The sequence below is a fragment of the Somniosus microcephalus genome, chromosome 10, assembly GCF_052327205.1.
Source record: "Somniosus microcephalus isolate GS21.2 chromosome 10, FLI_Smic_1.0, whole genome shotgun sequence".
Lineage (NCBI taxonomy): Eukaryota > Metazoa > Chordata > Chondrichthyes > Squaliformes > Somniosidae > Somniosus > Somniosus microcephalus.
The window spans coordinates 8945124-8966591 of NC_140996.1; the positions used below are offsets into that span (position 1 = coordinate 8945124).

The 21468-nt window shown below is 48.5% G+C and overlaps 1 protein-coding gene across 3 annotated transcripts in view; it reads right to left on the reverse strand.

Moving 5' to 3' along the window:
- The window catches only part of pcca (propionyl-CoA carboxylase subunit alpha), a 554750-nt gene extending 535014 nt beyond the window's left edge, over positions 1-19736 (reverse strand). The window contains exons 1-2 of one of the 3 annotated variants that reach the window (XM_085998400.1): positions 19601-19736; positions 77-154 (exon numbers count right to left, since the gene is read on the reverse strand). In XM_085998400.1, the coding sequence (XP_085854526.1) occupies positions 77-154; positions 19601-19654 (132 nt within the window). In that variant the 5' untranslated portion in view covers positions 19655-19736. The remainder of the gene's footprint in view (positions 1-76; positions 155-19600) is intronic. The other 2 variants (XM_085998401.1, XM_085998399.1) reach the window with 2 other exon arrangements.
- Positions 19737-21468: the final 1732 nt, after the last annotated feature.

The following is a 21468-nucleotide window of genomic DNA, read 5'->3' on the forward strand; positions in this document are numbered from 1 at the left end:
AGTGGAAACATCTTCTCTATGTCTACCCTACTGAACCCTTTAATAATCTTAAAGGCCTCTATCAAGCAGAACTTACGGGTTCATTTGGATTATAAACTGTCGAGTACAACACACGAGAGACAGCAAAGCTGCACCTGGAGCGGGATGATGCATGCTAGAAAAACAAACATAAAAATCACATTATTAGAACTCTAGTGTACTGAAATCAGGGCAACATTCAGTGTCACATTCAACAACAACTTGCATTTATATAGCACCTTTAATGTAGCAAAACATCCCAAGCTGCTTCACAGGAGCGATTATGGAGTAGACTAGGTCTGTATTCCCTAGAGTTTAGCAGAATGAGAGGTGATCTAATTGAAACATATAAAATTCTTAAGGGGCTTGACAGGGTAGATGCAGGGAGGATGTTTCCCCTGGCTGGAGAGTCTAGAACCAGGGGTCACAGTCTCAGAATAAGGGGTCGGCCATTTAGGACTGAGATGAGGAGGAGTTTCTTCACTCAGAGGGTGGTGAATCTTTGGAATTCTCTACCCCAGAGGGCTGTGGAGGCTCAGTCGTTGAGTATATTCAAGACAGAGATCGATAGATTTTTGGATATTAAGGGAATCAAGGGATATGGGGATAGTGCAGAAGGTGTAGTTGGTAGAAGATCTTACTGAATGGTGGAGCAGGCTTGAAGGGCGGAATGGCCTACTCCTGCTCCTATATTCATATGATTATGAGACAGCATTTGACACCAAGCCATATAAGGAGATATTAGGACAGGTGACCAAATGCTTGGTCAAAGAGTTAGGTTTTAAGGAGTGTCTTAAAGGAGGAGAGCGTGAGGTGGAGAGGTTTCAGGACTCAGAACAAACTAAGGAACATAGGAACAGGATGAGGACATTCAGCCCCTCGAGCCTTTCAATTAGATTATGGCTGATCTATGTCTTAACTCCATTTACCCACCTTGGTTCTGTGTCCCTTAATAACCTTACCCAACAAAAATCTATCAATCTCAGTTTTGAAACTTTCAATTAAACCTCAGCCTCAACAGCTTTTTGGGGGAGAGAGTTCCAGATTTCCACCACCCTTTGTGTGAAGAAGTGCTTCCTGACATCACCCCTGAACGGCCTGGCTCTAATTTTAAGGTTATGCCCTCTTGTTCTGGACCCTCTGACCAGAGGAAATAATTTTTCTCTATCTACTCTATCAGTGCCTTTAATCGTCTTAAACACCTCAATTAGATCACCATAAGGATCAAATCTGTAATCCTTCTGGTCTGTATAACTCAAAATGACACTTGGGCCCCAATTTTAACTCCAGGTGGATTCCGAGTTAAAATTACAGTCTGGTCTCGATGATGTCATCGGGCCGCAACATGCCGATGTAAAGAAGGACCCCGTTGGCTCCGGGCGTGTGTCCTTGCTGCCCGCTCAGGAGAGCAGGTTAAGATTGCGGATGTTGCGATCATGGTGGCTTTCGGACAGGGAAGAGCCAGGGCGATTTTAACTGCCCACCCGCCAGGTTTCTGCTGAGCGAGTAGGGTTAGGTGTCATACCTACTGAAGAACTGTGGAACCATAGCAGGGGGATTAAGTCACAATGTTGTCGAGAGATGGGGGAGAACACCAATATACATAACTCAAAAGTAGCCATTCTATGAGTTTAAAACCAACTCCAATTCAGCAGTTCTGAAGAGAATGGGGGAACACTGCTACTGTTCAAGGCGTTAAGTAACATCCCCCTCAACTGTCTCACAGCAGGCTCCTTCAATCCAGAAGTTGCACCTTTTTAATATTCTGCCTTCACAGAAGTGCACCAAGTGAGGTTAAAGAAAATCACAATTGTTTGTTTCATTTCATCGTAATACACACTATTTAAGTAGTGTCAGCCATGGCTCAGTGGGCAGCACCCTCGCCTTGTGAGTCAGAAGGTTGTGGGTTCAAGTCCCACTCCAGAGACTCGAGCACAAAATCTCCCAGTGCAGTACTGAGGGAGCGCTGCACTGTCGGAGGTGCCGTCTTTCAGATGAGACGTTAAACCGAGGCCCCGTCTGCTCTCTCAGGTGGACGTAAAAGATCCCACGGCACTATTCCGAAGAGCAGGGGAATTCTCCCCGGTGACCTGGCTAATATTTATCCCTCAACTAACACCCAAAAACAGATTATCTGGTCATTTATTTCATTGTTGTTTGTGGGAGCTTGCTGTGCACAAATTGGCTGCCGTATTTCCCACAATATAACAGGGACTAGACTTCAAAAGTACTTAATTTGCTGTAAAGTGCTTTGGGACATCCTGAGGTTGTGAAAGACAGCACCTCTGTCAGTGCAGCACTCCCTCAGTACCACAACCTACCACATCTATGAGTAATAAAACCCACTGCGCTGCCACCAACTGTTGGGGCATTTAGTACCATCTTCTCCTGTGATCTTTGTCCCCTGCAACCCAAAAGTTGTACTCTGTGCCATTAACAGTATCAACTATTCACAGTATTTATTAACGACTTAGATGATGGCATAGAAGGTCATATGTCCAAATTTGCCGATGACACAAAGATAGGCGGCATTGTAGGCAGTGTAGATGAAAGCATAAAAATACAAAGGGATATCGACAGATTAAGTGAATGGGCAAAACTGTGGCAAATGGATTTCAATGTAGGTAAATGTGAGGTCATCCACTTTGGACCTAAAAAGGATAGAACAGGGTACTGTCTAAATGGTGAAAGGCTAAAAACAGTGGAGGTCCAAAGAGACTTGGGGGTCCAGGTACATCGATCATTAAAATATCATGAGCAGGTACAGAAAATAATCAAAAAGGCTAACGGAACGCTGGCCTTTATATCTAGAGGACTAGAGTACAAGGGGGTAGAAGTTATGCTGCAGCTGTACAAAACCCTGGTTAGACCACACCTGGAGCACTGGGAGCAGTTCTGGGCACCACACCTTAGGGAGGATATATTGGCCTTGGAAGGAGGGCAGCGTAGGTTTACCAGAATGATACCCGGACTCCAAGGGTTAAATTACGAGGAGCGATTACACAAATTAGGGTTGTATTCTCTGGAATTTCGAAGGTTAAGGGTTGATCTGATCGAAGTTTTCAGGATATTAAGGGGAACAGATAGGGTAGATAGCGAGAAATTATTTCCGCTGGTTGGGGAGTCTAGGACTAGGGGGCAGAGTCTAAAAATTAGAGCCAGACCTTTCAGGAGTGAAATTAGGAAACACTTCTACACACAAAGGGTGGTAGAAGTTTGGAACTCTCTTCCGCAAACGGCAATTGATGCCAGATCAAATGTTAATTTTAAATCTGAGATTGATAGATTTCTGTTAACCAAAGGTATTAAGGGATATGGGCCAAAGGCGGGTATATGGAGTCAGGTCGCAGATCAGCCATGATCTCACTAAATGCCAGAGCAGGCTCGAGGGGCTGAATGGCCTACTCCTGTTCTAATGTGCTGTTGTGGAGGGAGTTCCAGGATTTTGACCCAGCGATGATGAAGGAACGGTGATATATTTCCAAGATGGTGTGTGACTTGGAGGGGAACTTGGAGGTGGTGTTCCCCTGTGCCTGCTGTCCTTGTCCTTCTAGGTGGCAGAGGTCACGGGTTTGGGAGGTGCTGTCGAAGACACCTTGGCGAGTTGCTGCAGTGCATCTTGTAGATGGTACACACTGCAGCCATGGTGCGCCGGTGGTGGTGGGAGTGAATGTGGAAGGTAATGAATGGGGTGCCAATCAAGCGGGCAGCTTTGTCCTGGATGGTGTCGAGCTTCTTGAGTTAATAGTTTTACTGGAGTTTACAGTTTTATTCTACACCATCCAATTCTTTTTGAAATGACAAACATGAGCACCGCCCACACACACAGCAGAAGCTTAAACACTAAGGGGGAAAAATTTGGTTAGCAGCGGTGTTAACCGTTAGCGCCCCACGGCGCTGCGCCTCCACCGATGACATCATCGTCGTGCACAGCGCCCCGGCCACGATCTTCGGTAGCACCTCCTGACTTACCGCCATTCGCTACGTCCGACAGGGTCAAGGGGGGTCTACCTGCGGCCAGGGCGGCACAAATTAAAGGGGGAAGTGCTGGGCGGCCATTTTTGTTGCTGGTCGCCTGCCAGCACCTGCCCCCATTGCCGTCCCCGGCCTCCTGTGAAGCCCCCGCTGCACAGGTGCCGGCTGCGCTCCATGAGCCCGGCACTCCAGTCCCTGGTGGCCCCACTAGGCCCCGGGTCGTGCTGCGCTAGGCCCCTACCCTTTAATTTTAATAAGGGGAGGAAGGCCTGCAGTAGCGCCACAATATTCACTCACAGCGCCCCAAGGGGGAGGGGGAGTGCTTCCAGTAGTGCCCCGCCTCCCTCTTGAGGTGCTACCAGTGAATTTCGGGCGCGGGGGTGCTAATTTTTAGCGCCCCAAAGAGGGCGCGACCCAATTTTGCCCCCTAAAGCCACTATTATATTTACTTACAAATCGTGATATGAAGCACGAGAAGCAGCAAACACTGAATGTACAATACGTTTATAAAAACACTATTGAGAATATCTACAATTAGCCGTGAGGAAAAGTGGCTATTGTTCTGGTTCTGTTAAATTAATCTGTTAATTTGACAAGCAAAAATCGACGCATTCCACTGTGACTTCAAATCTCACCGAGATCTTCACAATCTGCTCGGGCCAACAGCTTTAAAAAGAACTCGTCTGCTGTCTCAACGCTCCTACTTTAACCCGAGGTATCAAATGCAACACTTCTGGGAACTCTTAGGTGTTGGGCCACAGAGGGCGGTGGAGGCCAGTTCATTAAATATATTCAAGAAAGAGTTGGATATATTTCTTAAGGCTAAAGGGATCAAGGGATATGGAGAGAAGGCAGGGACAGGGTACTGAATTTGGATGATCAGCCACGATCTCATTGAATGGCGGAGCAGGCTCGAGGGGCCGAATGTCCTACTCCTGCTCCTATCTTCTATGTTTCTATGTTTCTATCCTGCCCTGCCCCCCTCCACCCCCCCTACCGCCCCAAAAGAAAATCAAAGAACACTTCATGCATAAATCCAATTAAAAATGACAAATTAAAAACACAAAGTATATATCTTAATTGATACGTCAACCGAGATATAAACAATTCGCAAGTCTACGCTGAATGTACCAGTCACAACAATGGAATACACATTATTTTGATCAAAAGAATCGCCTACTAATTAAAAACAAACTACTGCGATCTTAGATCAAAGACATCATTTGAACATCAAAGTCACAGTGGCAAACAACTCAGACTGTCACAGATACCTTACGTGCTAACACAAAATCCTAAACGTAAAAATAAACCATCGGCCCCAGCAATCTCAAATCAGGAGCCACAATCAGTCAGGCTCACTGTCACCATCCCCCACAGGACTGGCGATGCCAACTCTGGATGGACACATTCCTGGAGGCTTTACCACATGTCCTCCCTCCTCCAGCAGCCTTTTCTCCCATCCCCGCTGTATTTATTAACTAATAAACGGAAGTGTTCAAACAAAATGAAAAAAAAACACTTTTTTTTATTGCCGGTGATTTTTCTCCCGGGTTGCTCACGGCAGTGTCCACAGAATCGTCGAATCTTACAGCACAGGAGGAGGCCATTCGGCCCGTCTTGCCTGCGCCGGCTCTTTGAAAGAGCTGTCCAATTAGTCCCACACCCCATCTTTTCCCCCCCGAACCCTGCAAATTAGTTCTCAAGTATATGTCCAATTGCCTTTTGAAAGTTCCTACAAAATCTGATTCCACCACCCTTTCAGGTAGAATGTTCCAGATCTTAACAACTCATTGTGTGAAACATTTCTCCTCTCGTCCTTCTGCCAATTATCTTCAATCTCTGATCTCTGGTTCCCAACCCACTTGCCAGAGAACACAGTACCTCCCTACTTGCTCTATCAAAACCCTTCATAATTTTGAATACCTCTATTAGGTCTCCCTTTAACCTTCTCTGCACTAAGGAGAACAAGCCCAGCTTTCTCCAGTCTCTACACATAACTGAACTCCCTTATTCCTGGTATCATCCTGGTAAACCTTCGCTGTACACCCTCCAAGGCCTTGACATCTTTCTTAAAGTGTGGTGACCAGAATTGTACACAATACTCCAGCTGAGGCCTAACCAGTGATTTGTAATGGTTTAGCATGACTTCCTTGTTTTTGTACAAAATGCCCCCATTTACGAAGTCAAGCATCCCATACGCTTTCTTAACTGCCTTATCAACTTGCCCTGCCACCTTCCAGGATTTGTGAATATGGACCCCCGGGTCTCTCTGCTCCTGCTCCCATCTCAAAATAGCCCTATTTAGATTATACTGCCTCTCCTTGTTGTTTGTCCCAAAGTGCATCACTTCACACTTATCCGCATTAAATTGCATCTGCCACATGTCTGCCCATTTCACCAGTCTGTCGATGTCCTCCTGAAGTCTGCTGCTATCCTGCTCACTATTTACTACGTTGCCAAGTTTTGTATCATCCACAAACTTCAAAATTGTACTCCCTATACCCAAGTCCAGGTAATTTATATATAACTAGAGAAGCAGTGGTCCTAATACCGGTCCCTGGGGGACCCCACTGCATACTTCTCTCCAGTCGGGGAAACGTCCGTTCACCACTCCTCTCTGCCTCCTATCTCTTAGCCACTGTCCCTTTAATACCATGTGCTTCTATTTTCTGTTACGTGGTACTTTTTCAAAAGGGATTTGATAAAGTAAGCCAAAGAAGCAGCAGTTAAAAGCTTGGTCAAAGAGGTGGGTCCAGGAGATTAATCTTTAATTCCTGATGACTCCAGGACAATCCTGGAGGTTTGGCGACCCTACATGGGACAAAAAGGAAACAAAATTCCAACTGATTACACTAGCACTCTGGAATTCCCTCCCTAAAACTCTACGTCTCTCTACCTCTTTCTCCTTCTTTAAGATCTTCCTTAAATTTCACCTTTTTAACCAAGCATTTGGTCACCCCTCCGAAGGAGGCAGGTTTTAAGGAGCGTCTTAAAGGAGGAGTGAGAGGCAGAGAAGTTCAGGGAGGGAGTTCCAGAGGTTAGAGCCTCGGCAGCTGAAGGCACGGCCGCCAACGGTAGGGGGAATGGAAATCGGGGACGAGCAAGAGGCCAGAATTGGAGGAGCTGAGATCTCGGAGGGTTGTCGACAATGTTCCCTCTTATTTTTCTTGGGTGCGTGGCCCCTTTAAGGGGCTGCATGGCCCAATCACTGTTTCGCGCATCGCAAAACTTAACATTGAAAAAGCCGGTCCCGGACTGCGCGTGACCGGCACTGAGCTGCGTGCATGGCCGCGCGGCTTATAGGGAACGTTGGTTGTAGGATGTTACAGAGATAGGGAGGGGTGAGGCCATGGAGGGATTTGAAAAGGTGCTATATAAATGCTTGTTGGTTTTTTTGAAGTTGTTGCAAACTAGGATAGTAATCTTCAGCATCAGATTGGCATTGTGACAAAAATGATGATATTTCAAAAGGCATTGCCTCCGCATGTACGCTATTGTGATGGTCCCCTACCACAAACTCTGTACCCTTGCCACTGATTTCCACTGCCCTCCCCAGTCATTGGCCGAGATTTTGCTCACCTCGGCGAGTCCGGTGTTGGGTCGGGGCCCCGCTGCTGGCTCCATCCCGTTGCCTAAAATGAACTTACCTCAATAGGGCTTGCTAAGCCCGCCCAGAGCTTTTCCTGGCCCAATTAGATGGAACGGGTCTGGTGACGTCATTCATGACGTGTCTTGAGCTAGTTACCTTAAAGGGACCTTGGCCAGCTTACTTTAGTGCTGTCAGTGTTCTACAGCATTCAAGTGCTGCAAACACTGACAATCACTGCACAGAGGTGCAGGGCTGCATCCAGGTTCTCACATGACTCCCTCCATATGCTTATGGAGGGAGTCACAGCGCGCAGCGAGGTCCTCTTCCCTTCCAATGTGCAGAAGAGACCTCCCCAGGAGACCATGACAGCCTGGTTGCACACTGCATAAGAGGTCACAAGCAGGGAATTCGTCAGGAGGACCAGGCGGCAGTGGCGCAGGAGTGCGTTGGAGCAGTCAAGTCTAGAAGTAACAAAGAAGGTTAAGTTGTGAAAGTCAAGCTCTGTAGTACTGAAAGGAGTTTAAGGCAGCACTTCATTGAGATATAAAACATTAAATGCTGTAGACCAGGTAAATGCCAATGACTTTAAAAGTATGTCAGGAGAGAAAGACAAGAGGACATAAATTTTAAATGGGGAAAAGTAACTTCTTTATTAAAGAGGTAGATATTTGCTTGAAATAATGTCAAGCAGAGTAGTAAAAAGAAAAAATATAGTGATGTTCAAAGTGCAATTGGACAGCATACTTGGAGAGTTAGAATACTGGAAGAATGAGATCCAATAAATTTTTCTCATCCTTGACTTTTCTTAAAAATCTCACTGAATTCCTACTCATGCAGGTACAGCAATAGTTGTAAACTATTTTCTCTTGTTTCATAAGTAACCAAGAGGTGCGCAATATAAACCCTGCCTCCACAAGCTCCAGCTCTCAGAACTCAGCAACAGGAGGAGGCCATTCAATCCCTCGAGACTGTTCCGTCATTCAATGAGATCATGGCTGATCTGTATCTCAGTCCTATTTACCCGGCTTTTCTCCATATCCCTTGATACCCTTACATAATAACAATCTATCCAACTCAGTCTTGAAAACTTCAATAGTCCCCCCAGCATCTACAGCTTTCCACCGCCCTTTGTGTGAAGAAGTGCTTCCTGACATCACCTCTGAACGGCCTGGCTCTAATTTTAAGGTTCTGCCCCCTTGTTCTGGACTCCCCCCACCAGAGGAAATAGTTTCTCTCTCTCGACCCAATCAACTCCTTTAATCATCTTAAACACCTCAATTAGATCACCCCTCACTCTTCTATACTCGAGGGGATACAAGCCACGTTTATGCAACCTGTCCTCACAAGTTAACCCTTTTAGCCCCGGTATCTTTCTGGTGAAACTGCGCTGCACCCCAAGATAGCCTTCCTGAGGTGCGGTGCCCAGAACTGAACACAGTGCTCCAGATGCAGTCTAACCCAGCTTTGATACAACTGAAGCATAACTTCCTCCCCTTTTGTATCTCAGGCCCCTTGAGATAAAGGCCAACATTCCAATCGCCTCTTTGTACCTGTCCACTGGGTTTTGTGATTTCTGTACATGGACACCCAAATCTCTCTGCTCCTCCACAGTTCCTAGTTTATCATCATTTAGAAAATACTCAGCTTTGTCTTTCTTGGTTCCAATGTGGCTGACCTCACACTTCCCTACACTGAACTCCATCTGCCACAGATTTACGTGCAAAACCTGGAAGCAGTTGTGCTTTCTTGATCAATGTCATGTGTTAGGTAGGTATGATGCATCTCAAATATATCTACGCACAGCACCCCCACCCCTCTCAATTGCAATTGTTTTGTATGGAGCCAGGAGTTAAATATACTTACGTAAGACAAAGGTCCTCTACCAACCTGCCCCCGCCACACAGTACTGCCCCCCGATTATCAAAATCCACCACAAGGCCTTGGACAACGTGGACCACTTTCCATACCTCGGGAGCCTACTGTCAACAAGGGCAGACGTCGATGACAAAGTCCAACACCGCCTTCAGTGTGCCAGTGCAGCCTTCGGTCGCCTGAGGAAGAGAGTGTTTGAAGACCAGGACCTCAAACCCGGCACTAAGCTCGTTGTCTACAGAGCAGCAGTGATACCCGCCCTGCTGTATGCCTCAGAGGCATGGACCATGTACAGCAGGCACCTCAAAGCACTGGAGAGGTACCACCAACGCTGCCTCAGCAAGATCCTGCAAATCCATTCGCAGGATAGGCGCACCAACGTCAGTGTTCTTGCTCAGGCCAACATCCCCAGCATCGAAGCTTTGACCACGCGCGATCAGCTCCGATGGACGGGTCACATTGTCCACATGTCCGAAACGAGACTCCCAAAACAAGCGCTCTACTCGGAGCTCCGACATGGCAAGAGCGCCCCAGGTGGGCAGAGGAAACGCTTCAAGGATACCCTCAAAGCCTCCTTGAAAAAGTGCAACATCCCCACTGACACCTGGGAATCCCTGGCCCAAGACCACACAAAGTGGAGGAGAAGCATCCGGGAAGGCACCGAACACCCTCGAGTCTCTTCGCCGGGAGCAAGCGGAAGCCAAGCGCAGGCAGCGCAAGGAGCGCATGTCAACCCAAGTACCCCACCCACCCACCCCTTCAACCACCGTCTGCCCCACCTGTGACAGAGACTGTAGGTCCTGCATTGGACTCATCAGTCACCTGAGAACTCATTTTTAATGTGAAAGCAAGTCATCCTCGGTTCCGAGGGACTGCCTAAGAGAGAGATACTTACTCCATGCCACAAAATCATTTGAATTCTAAAAGGTCCTATGCATCTGAATCTTCTAACACTTCTGACAATTTCACTCATCTGGTCATCAGCAGGCTCAAAAGGTCATTCAGAAGCTTGGCAACAAAGCCCCTTCCATATTTAACACCAAAGAATGTCAGTGTCACTGGTTTTCCGCTCTTGTCAATTCTCTCCCCTCCTAAAGGCATTAACTACCCAGAGTCCCACAGTCTGTGGGCACCCACCAATGCCATTATTCAAGTGTGAGCCTCAACAGTGACTGCCATTTGACCGTGGGGGGGGCAAGGGCAATCACAGTCATCCCCCAATTCTGTCCTGACCCGACATCTGCACCTTATAGCTATCCAATGACAGAAGTCCACTTCCACATGTTGAACAGCAATTAAGAGCCAGAATGTTTCCTAACCCAGGGACACTGACTTTCACTGGATCATCTCCACTGCCAAGGGAGATCAAGTAACTTGGCACAGAAAACAAAGCCGGCACGTTCCTAGTCTGTGCACCTCAGTTAAGCACACGAGTGACTGGAGAACCTTCAAGGTCATTTGCTTCAACAAAAGCAAACCATACTGGCAATCATGGGCTGGGCCACGTCTGAAGAGATGACAGGTGTTGGGGCAAGCGAAGAGGCACACATCTCGTGGGCAACAGAAGCTAAAGAATTCGGACCTGAACACTTATTAAAGTGCAGAGAAGGGATAGACTCTGATAAACAAATCAGACAGAGGCTCCATGGAGGTACTTTGCCAAGATCAAGATTCAAGTTTCAGAATAAATATTGTTAAGTGTTCCCTCACTTATACAATGAACTGCTACCCCCAATCGTATGCCTTCTATTGCCTACTTCTATTAATTTGAAAATAAAGACTGAGACAAAACTATGTGTAGTGTCCGTGCTTTGATAAAGACACTGAAGACAGGAGTTGGTTCATAGGTGTTTACTAAGCAAAGTCTGGGGGGGGTTCTAACGGATATACACAATATACAGGCTTATATAGCCTGAGTGGCCATTACCGGCATTACAGCACACCTGGGGCTCTTAAAGGCACATACACTACAATTCCTCCCCTTTTAGTTAACCAGTACATCATATTTTAAGTAATTATTAATTACATGTTATAAGAAAAATAATATACACATTGCTGTAGTTAATTAATTATAAGTCAGTCTCTCAGGAGGCTTCCTGACTCGGTCCGGATAACGCCTCGGGGGTGTAGTAGTTTCTGGTGGTGTAGTAGGTTCTTTTGGCAAGGCTGATTCGGCTTGAATGCCAGTGTCGGGTTCATCGGGTTCCAGTATCACCGGATCGGAGGTAGATATGGGTATCTCTACTTCATCGTTAGACGTATAAAGTTGTGGTGTAGGTTGTCCCTTTTCGGATGACTATGATTTGGTCAGCATGGTGCCTTATTATGCTCTCTCCGATGTCCACGGTATACATCAGTGGTCCTAGTCGTGTGCAGATAGTTCCAGGCTGCCATTTCTCGGTACGGTAGTCCCGGGCCAAAACTTGTTGACCTATCTGGAAGGTTCTAGTTGGCCTTTCATTCATGCCTTGAAACTGCCGGTTCTCCACGTCCCTTCTGTGGAAGTGGAAACGGACTTACCTGCAATTCGGCAGCACCTCCAGGACATCGATTCCTCGGGCATCCAGAAGACTCAAGAAAGTGAGAGAAGCTGTGGGTTCACCAGCTGGCCAAGCTGGTGGCAGGTACTGCGCTAATCCTTCCTGGGCGTCAGGCTGGGGCTCCAGCGGCTGGCTCTACAGCTGAGACAGGCAGCGAAATCGGAGGCAAGCAATAACGGACTGGGAGGGAGCACTCGGGAGAAAGTCCGGCGGGAACGAGTCTCCAACTGTAAACAAATAAAAAAACAAAGAACGGAAAACGCGGGAAACAGCGTTGTCATCGGCAGCAGCGGCGGGAAAGCACGGGAAGCGCCATATCTTTTCTGAAATGCCTAAGTCTGGCAATATTGATGCTTTTGATAGCGAAATAGAGGATTGGACCACATACGTGGAAAGAGTAGAGGTATATTGCACTGCAAATGGAATAGAAGATGAAAAAAAAGCTTCAGTACTGCTGAACCTAGTGGGCGCAAAGGCATACGGGCTGTTACAAAATGTAATCACTCCAGCCAAACCAAAGGACAAGAATTTTAAAGAAATTGTTGATACCCTGCAGGAGCACTTAAACCCAACACCGCTGCTGATAGCGGAACGATTCAAATTCTTCAAGAGAAATCAACACAAGAATGAAAGTAACGCTGATAGCTTTCTTAATTCGGTTAGGCAATCAAAATGCTGCCAATTCGGGGCAGGACTAGCAGATTATCTTCGAGACAAATTCGTTTGCGGTCTCTTAAGTGAAGGAACACAAAAAAGGCTGCTTTCTGAAAAAGATTTAACATTGGACAAAGCTTTCAGTATGGCTGTATCATACGAAGCAGCAGCAAGAGGAGCTGCAGAGATACAACAAAAGACACAGAACTTCGGCACCCATGAAATGACACAGGGTTTCGAAAGATGTTATCGCTGCGGCAGATCCACCCGTAACCAGAAGGACTGCTGGTTCAAGGACAAAGCATGCAGGCAATGCGGAAAGATTGGACACATTGCACGGGTATGCCGATCTGGACAAAATAAATCCACAGACAGAAAAAAAAATCAATAAAGGAAAGTACAGGAAGGTACAAATGATGACGGACAGTAGCTCCGAAGACCAGAAGAGCGATAGCGACTCCGAAAACAAGAGACTAAGCTGTCTCAAATTACATAATGTACTTGCCAAAGATGATTACCAAACCATTTGGGTTACCCTCACGATAGCAGGGTCCCCTGTTAAAATGGAGCTAGATACAGGATCAGCTCTAACCGTAATAAATCGACGGGATTACGAGAGGCTATTTTCGCATATACCTCTAAAAGCCCTGTTCCTGGGACCAGGGACAGGGTCACTGGCAAGGCTTGGAAGCTAAGCAGAGCCAGGCCTGGTTAGTACCTGGAGGGGTGACCGTCAGGGAAGACCAGGTGCAGAAGGTCACGGAAGGAGCCCCGAGGAGGGGCGGTTGGTGAGAAGGTCACGGAAGGAGCCCCGGGAGGGGCGGCTGGTGAGCAGGCCCGGGCGTTGGGCTGAAGATTGTCGGACAGGGGGAATGGTGGAAATGGAATGGCGGCGCGCACAGACGCAGTGGCTTTGCTTCTCCCAGGACGGTGCTATTTACGTTTAATGTTAATGTTAATGTTATTTGTACTGGACTCATGGGAACTTGCAAGATCACATTTCGTTGTTCATGTACTTGTGCATTGTACAATGACAATAAAGTTGAATTATTATTAAAAAAGACACATCCATTATCTTAAAAACATATACGGGGCAGAAAGTATACCCCAAAGGAAAAATAAGGGTCCCTGTTGTATACAATGGCAAAGAAATACAAAAGTTGTATTTATACATTCTACAAGATGGTGGTCCACCGTTGTTGGGACATGAATGGATCAGAAAGATACGTTTAGACTGGCACTCTATTCAGGCACTGACGGTGACCAGTAAGAAAATAAACAATGATGACATCATACCTGAATAGGGTTGCAAAATTCTGGGAATTTTTAAAAGAGGAAACTTTCCATGGGAATTTTCGGGAATTTTGAGTTTTTTTGCACACTGATGGTTTTTGTCTCTGACCCTTATATTATCTTTGTCGTCAAAATAGACATACTGTTCCATACAAATAAAAACAGGCTTTCAAAACTTTATTTAGGTTATAATTTTGAACTTTATTGAACCCCCACAAAAAAGACCCATCTAAAATAAAATAAAAAGAGCGTCAGCTTATTTAGCCTGTAATTTGTCCTTATTTTGTCCCTTTGAGTCTTCTACTCCTCATTGCTCCTCCTGATTCTCTGACGTGTCCATTTCCTCCTCTGTGTCAGTGTCTAGCTGTGTGGTGGACACTTCTGTATCTGGCTCAATAAGTTGTAGGTTCACCCGGATAGCCACCAGTTTCTCCACTCTCTTGTTAGTCAGCCTGTTGCGCACCTTTGTATGCGTATTCCCAAAAAGTGACCAGTTTCGTTCAGAGGCCGCTGATGAAGGTGGGATTTGGAGTATCACCGATGCAATAGGTGACAGGGCCTCAGATGCACAAAGTCCCTTCCACCAGGTATGTGCACTGATATGCTTGCATGATTCCCATATCCCATCCCCATTCCAAAGACCTTGCTTGGTAGAGAACTTTGCCAGACTTCCCAGAACTTTGCCCACATCCAGATTGAGATGGTGTGAGAGGGTAGAATCTGAGCAATTGCAGATGCTACTGGTGAGAGTAGTTTAAGGCTGCTAACCACTCTCTCCCAAAACACATCATCCAGCAGTATTTTCTTGATGGTGGTTTCCATATCCCCAGACTGGGATATTGCCATTTCTTGCAGCGACTCCTTACCCTCCAGAAGGCTGTTGTATATTATGACAACACCACCCCATCTAGTGTTGTTGGGCAGCTTCAGTGTGGTGTTCTTGTTCTTTGTCATTTGCTTGGAGTTGTAGGTTGCTGCAACTACCTGTTTTCCCGACATACTTAACAACTTGCTTGACTCTCTTGTACAGTGCTTCCATGGTTCTCAAACCCATGATGTCCTTGAGGAGCAGGTTAAGCCCATGAGCTGCGCACCCAATAGACGTAATATGAGGGTAGGCCTCCTCCACTTGAGCCCAAGCAGCCTTCATATTCACAGCATTGTCAGTAACTACTGCAAAGACCTTTTGTGATCCAAGATCGTTGATGACCGCTTTCAGCTCATCAGCAATGTATGTGCCTGTGTGTCTGTGGTCCTTCGTGTCTGTGCTCTTGAAGAACACTGGGAGAGGAGTGGAGACGATGTAGTTTATGATGCCCTCCCCTCGTACATTTGACCACCCATCTGAGATAACTGCAACACAGTCTGCCATCGCTATCGTTTCTTTGAGCTTTCCTTGGACTCTGTTATACTCAGCCTCCAGCAAATAAGTAGACAAAGCATGTCTGGTGGGAGGACAGTATGCAGGGTGAATAACATTGAAAAATCTCTTCCAGTACACATTGGCTGTGAGCATGAGGGGTGAGCCTGTTGCATATACAGCTCGAGCAAGGCACTCATCTGCATTCTTCTGGCTATGGTTATCCATTGTATCAAAGAACCTTCCAAGTGGGCCAGGAGTTGCTGATAAGGAGCCTGATGCTGAATGAGAACCATCATCTTCTTGAATGGAAGCAGAGGAACTCTGGGCTGACTGCTGTGAGCTTTGAGTGAAGTTGTTGCATTTGGATAAATGCTGCTGCATCTTTGTGGCATTCTTTACATATGGCTTTCTACAGTGTTTGCACATGTACACAGTCTTTCCATCTTTAATGCCTGGGGTAAAATCCTTCCACACATCCGACGGTAAACGTGGCATTGTTCTATGCAGAGAAATAAAGGGCATTCATCTCTGTGTCGAACTGCGGTCGATCAGCACGATTGCAACAGGGTGAGTACATTTTTGCTGATGCTCCATGTGATGGAAGCATGACCTGTACACACACGACGCTACATCACCAATAGTGTATTATTTTGTATATTTTAAATTGAAGGACAACAGAGTTCAACAAGTAACTGGTTTATTTGGTATAAAGTCTGATTTACTTACTGCATCATCACAACATCAGCAGAAAACAAAATGACTTCCCTCAGGACCCCTAACCTGGATCTTAAAAAAAACTATAGCAGTCTTACAGATGCCTGCAGGCCAATCACAATTCGATATGCAAATATTACAAATAGAGGGAGCTAATCGCTCATCCACCCAATCAGGACACATTTGTTCACAGTCACACACAAAACCTGTAATTATTAAAACAAGCCAAGTAAGAAGATAAACATATATTGATTAAGAAATTCCTTAATAATTAAGATTCCATCTCTGTTAGTAATTTTAAGAGAGGACCTGTGGAAAAAAAAGAAAGAAATACAAAAAAAACAATATTATGCTAGCATGTGTTTTTTTGGGCAAAATTCCCCAAATTCCCAAGCTAAACTTCCCGTGGAAAATTTCCGGAAATTTACCGGAAACTTTCCACCCCTTTGCAACCCTATACTTGAACGATTAAAAGACATCTTGGCCAACGCCAAAGAAGTGTTTCAAGAGAAACTAGGAACCTTGAAAGGCATCACCGCCTCAATAAAAGTGGAAGATGCAGCAATTCCCAAATTTTTTAAGGCAAGACCGGTGCCATACGCAATTCGTCCAGCAGTCGAGGCAGAGCTGGAGAATTTGGAAAAGGCAGGCGTATTATCCAAAATAGATTGGAGCGAGTGGGCAACACCCATCGTTCCAGTCATGAAAAAAGCATTAAATAATGATAAATCTGAAGAACAGAGAAAAATTCGCATCTGTGGAGACTTCAAGGTGACTGTAAACCCGGTCCCTTCACACAGTACAGTATCCTCTTCCAAGGATAGAAGATATTTTCGCCTCACTATCCGGAGGGAAACGTTTCACCAAAATTAACTTGGCACAGGCATATCTACAGAAGGAGGTTGAGGAGGCCACACAAAGGCCTGTACCAGTACAATCGACTGGTTTTTGGAGTAGCATCAGCTCCAGCTATCTGGCAAAGAGCTATGGAGCAAGTCCTGCAAGGGATTCCGGGGACTCAATGCTACTTAGACGACATCCTTGTAACAGGAGAAAACGACAACGAGCACCTTGCCAATTTGGAGCAGGTGCTCACTAGGCTGAAAGAACGGGGCCTACGAGCAAATCGCCCCAAGTGCGAATTTTTCCAAAATCAAATATCATATTGTGGCCACATAATTAATAATGAAGGGTTGCATAAGTCACCTGAAAAAATTGAAGCGGTCGTAAAAGCCCCAGCACCTGAAAACGTTTCACAATTAAGGTCGTTCCTGGGATTAATAAATTACTATCATAAATTTTTACTGAACTTATCAACTCTTCTACACCCTCTTAATGAACTTCTACAAACAGGAGTGATTTGGAAATGGAACGAAGACTGTAAACGTGCCTTCCATAAATGCAAAGACTTAATCACATCCGAAGAAGTTTTGGCTCATTACAACCCATCACTGCCAATCAGACTGGCGTGCGATGCATCCCCTTACGGCATAGGAGCAGTATTATCCCATCCTCGTCGCCACTGTAGTGTCCGTGTGTTGATAAAGACACTGAAGACAGGAGTTGGTTCATAGGTATTTACTGAGCAAAGTCTGGGGGGGGGGGGGGGTTCTAACGGATATATACACAATATACAGGCTTATATAGCCCGAGTGGCCATTACCGGCATTACAGCACACCTGGGGCTCTTAAAGGCACCTACACTACACTATGTTTCTAAACTATCGCATAATGCAGTAGTCAACAATACCCACTCATAGCAAAAATAAACGTGAATTTCAGGATAATCACCTTTGCATCTGTTTTATAATAGCACTGTCGTCCCTTGGCTCAGTAATTATACTTCATCAATGCCACAGTACTTTTCATGTAGGAAAAGTATGGATATCACACTTAATTATCCTGCATTTATTGTCTATTGGAAAATGAATGTTAACTTAAGTTTGCCTTGAGACTGAGTGTCAACTTTCATTCTCCACTCGAAAAACACATTTTAAAACTGGCATATAATAAATTGAGACCTTAAATTTTATATGATAAGAAATACATTTTGCCCTGATAAGTGTATACACATATCAACTTGAGTTTATTCAATGTATGGGGTTGACTGCCTATTAAGTACACAACTACGCAGACAGCATGAAAAAAGTATAATAAAATTATCGCAGAACATGTAGGTCAACAAATGTAATCAAGATCTTACAGCACCAGCCAAAGTGTGAGCTGTGACCAACAATAACCAAAACGTCACATGCCCATTTAAACATATGGAGCTGTTTATGTTTTTAAAGACTTGAATTTCTATACTGCCTTTCACCTCAGGGTGTCCCAAAGCGCTCAGAGGCGAAAGTACTTTTGAAGTGCAGTCACTGTTGTAATGTAGGAAACACAGCAGCCAGTTTGTGCACAGAGCAAGCTCCCACAAACAGCAATGTGACACTGACCAATTAATCTGTTTTTTTAGTGATATTGATTGAGGGTTAAATATTGTCCAGGACACTGGGGAAAACTTCCTTGAAATAGTGGCAGTGGGAACTTTTACATCCACCTGAGAGGACAGATGGGGCCTCAGTTAAACGTCTCATCCCAAAAGATGGCACCTCCGACAGTGCAGTGCTCCTGCGGCACTGCCCCTCCGACAGTGCTGCGCTCCCTCAGCACTGCCCCTCCGACAGTGCGGCGCTCCCTCAGCACTGCCCCTCCGACAGTGCGGCGCTCCCTCAGCACTGCCCCTCCGACAGTGCGGCGCTCCCTCAGCACTGCCCCTCCGACAGTGCGGCGCTCCCTCAGCACTGCCCCTCCGACAGTGCGGCGCTCCCTCAGCACTGCCCCTCCGACAGTGCGGCGCTCCCTCAGCACTGCCCCTCCGACAGTGCGGCGCTCCCTCAGCACTGCCCCTCCGACAGTGCGGCGCTCCCTCAGCACTGCCCCTCCGACAGTGCGGCGCTCCCTCAGCACTGCCCCTCCGACAGTGCGGCGCTCCCTCAGCACTGCCCCTCCGACAGTGCGGCGCTCCTTCAGCACTGCCCCTCCGACAGTGCGGCGCTCCCTCAGCACTGCCCCTCCGACAGTGCGGCGCTCCCTCAGCACTGCCCCTCCGACAGTGCGGCGCTCCCTCAGCACTGCCCCTCCGACAGTGCGGCGCTCCCTCAGCACTGCCCGACAGTGCGGCGCTCCCTCAGTACTGCCCCTCCGACAGTGCGGCACCCCTCCGACAGTGCGGCGCTCCCTCAGAGTGTCAGCCCAGATTTTTGTGCTCAAGTCTCTGGAGAAGGGACTTGAACCCACAACTTTCTGACTCCGAGGCGAGAATGCTGCCCACTGAGACACAGCTGACAACATGATGATGACGCCTCAAGTGACAAGTCATGAAAGAAATTAAATTATTAATAAAGGAAAGATATTTTTATAATCAAGGGTCACTGTTAATGAACTGAAGGTCATGACCCCGGGCCGGTTAACCGGCTGACGGGCCTCACACAAACCCGGCCTTTTTATTTCCTCAACATGCAACTGTGTAAGTGAAGCTTGCCCTCGGCTGTCGCGTTTGTTTTAGTGAAGTGTGTTTCGGGAGCCGCTCACCTTCAGCACCAGGATCGCCCGCCGCCCGGCGACACTCAGTCTGTGCGCCGCCATTGCTGCCTGTCTGACTTCTCACCCCGCGGGCCCGGCCAATCAGCGCCCGCACAGGCAGGCCCAGGGGGAGGGGAGGGGGAGGAGAGAGAGAGGGAGGAGGAGGAGAGAGAGAGAGAGGGAGGAGGAGGGAGTAGGGAGGAGGAGAGGGAGGAGATGGGGGGAGGAGGAGAGGGAGGAGATGGGGGGAGGAGGAGGAGGGAGGGGAGATGGGGGGGGAGGAGGAGGAGGGAGGGGAGATGGGGGGGGAGGAGGAGGGAGGGGAGATGGGGGGGGGGAGGAGGAGGGAGGGGAGATGGGGGGGGGGAGGAGGGAGATGGGGGGGAGGGGAGATGGGGGGAGGAGGAGGGAGGGGAGGAGGGGGGGAGGGGAGATGGGGGAGGAGGAGGGAGGTAGAGGAGAAGGGGGGAAAAGGAGGAGGGGGGAGGTAGAGGAGAAGGGGGGAAAAGGAGGAGGGGAAGGGGAGAGGAGGAGGAGGAGGAGATGGGGGAGGGAGGAGGAGGGAGGGGAGATGGGGGGAGGAGGGAGGTAGAGGAGAAGGGGGGAAAAGGAGGAGGGGGAGAGGAGGAGGAGAAGGGGGGAAAAGGAGGAGGGAGGGGAGATGGGGGGAGGAGGGAGGTAGAGGAGAAGGGGGGAAAAGGAGGAGGGGGAGAGGAGGAGGAGAGGGGGGAAAAGGAGGAGGGGGAGAGGAGGAGGAGAAGGGGGGGAAAAGGAGGAGGGGGGAGGAGGAGATGGGGGGAGGAGGAAGAGATGGGGGGAGGAGGAGGGGCGGAGGAGGAGATGGGGGGGAGGAGGAGGAGGAGATGGGGGGAGGAGGAGGAGATGGGGGAGGAGATGGGGGGGAGGGGGAGGAGATGGGGGGGAGGAGGAGGAGATGGGGGGAGGATGGGGGGGAGGAGGAGGAGATGGGGAGGAGGAGGAGCGGAGGAGGAGATGGGGGGGAGGAGGAGGAGGAGATGGAGGGGCGGAGGAGGAGATGGGGGGAGGAGGAGGAGGAGATGGGGGGAGGAGGAGGGGCGGAGCGGAGGAGGAGATGGGGGGGAGGAGGATGAGGAGATGGGGGGGAGGAGGAGGGGCGGAGGAGGAGATGGGGGGAGGAGGAGGAGATGGGGAGGAGGAGGAGATGGGGGGGAGGAGGAGGAGATGGGGGGAGGAGGGGAGATGGGGGGGAGGAGGAGATGGGGGGAGGAGGAGGAGATGGGGAGGGGGAGGAGGAGGAGATGGGGGGGAGGAGGAGGAGATGGGGAGGAGGAGGAGGAGATGGGGGGGAGGAGGAGGAGATGGGGGGAGGAGATGGGGGGGAGGAGGAGGAGGAGATGGGGAGAGGAGGAGGAGGAGATGGGGGGGAGGAGGAGGAGGAGATGGGGGGGAGGGAGGAGGAGGAGATGGGGGGGAGGAGGGGGAGGGGAGGAGGAGATGGGGAGAGGAGGAGGAGGAGATGGGGGGAGGAGGAGGAGGAGATGGGGGGAGGGAGGAGGAGGAGATGGGGGGAGGAGGGGGAGGGGAGGGGGGAGGAGGAGATGGGGGGGGTGGAGGAGGGGGGAGGAGGAGATGGGGGGGAGGAGGAGGAGGAGATGGGGGGAGGAGGAGGAGGAGATGGGGGGGTGGAGGAGGAGGAGATGGGGGAGGAGGAGGAGGAGATGGGGGGAGGAGGAGGAGGAGATGGGGGAGGAGGAGGAGATGGGGGAGGAGGAGGAGGAGATGGGGCGGAGGAGAAGATGGGGGGAGGAGGAGGAGGAGGAGGAGGAGATGGGGGAGGGAGGAGGAGGAGATGGGGGGAGGAGGGGGAGGAGATGGGGGAGGGGGGAGGAGGAGAT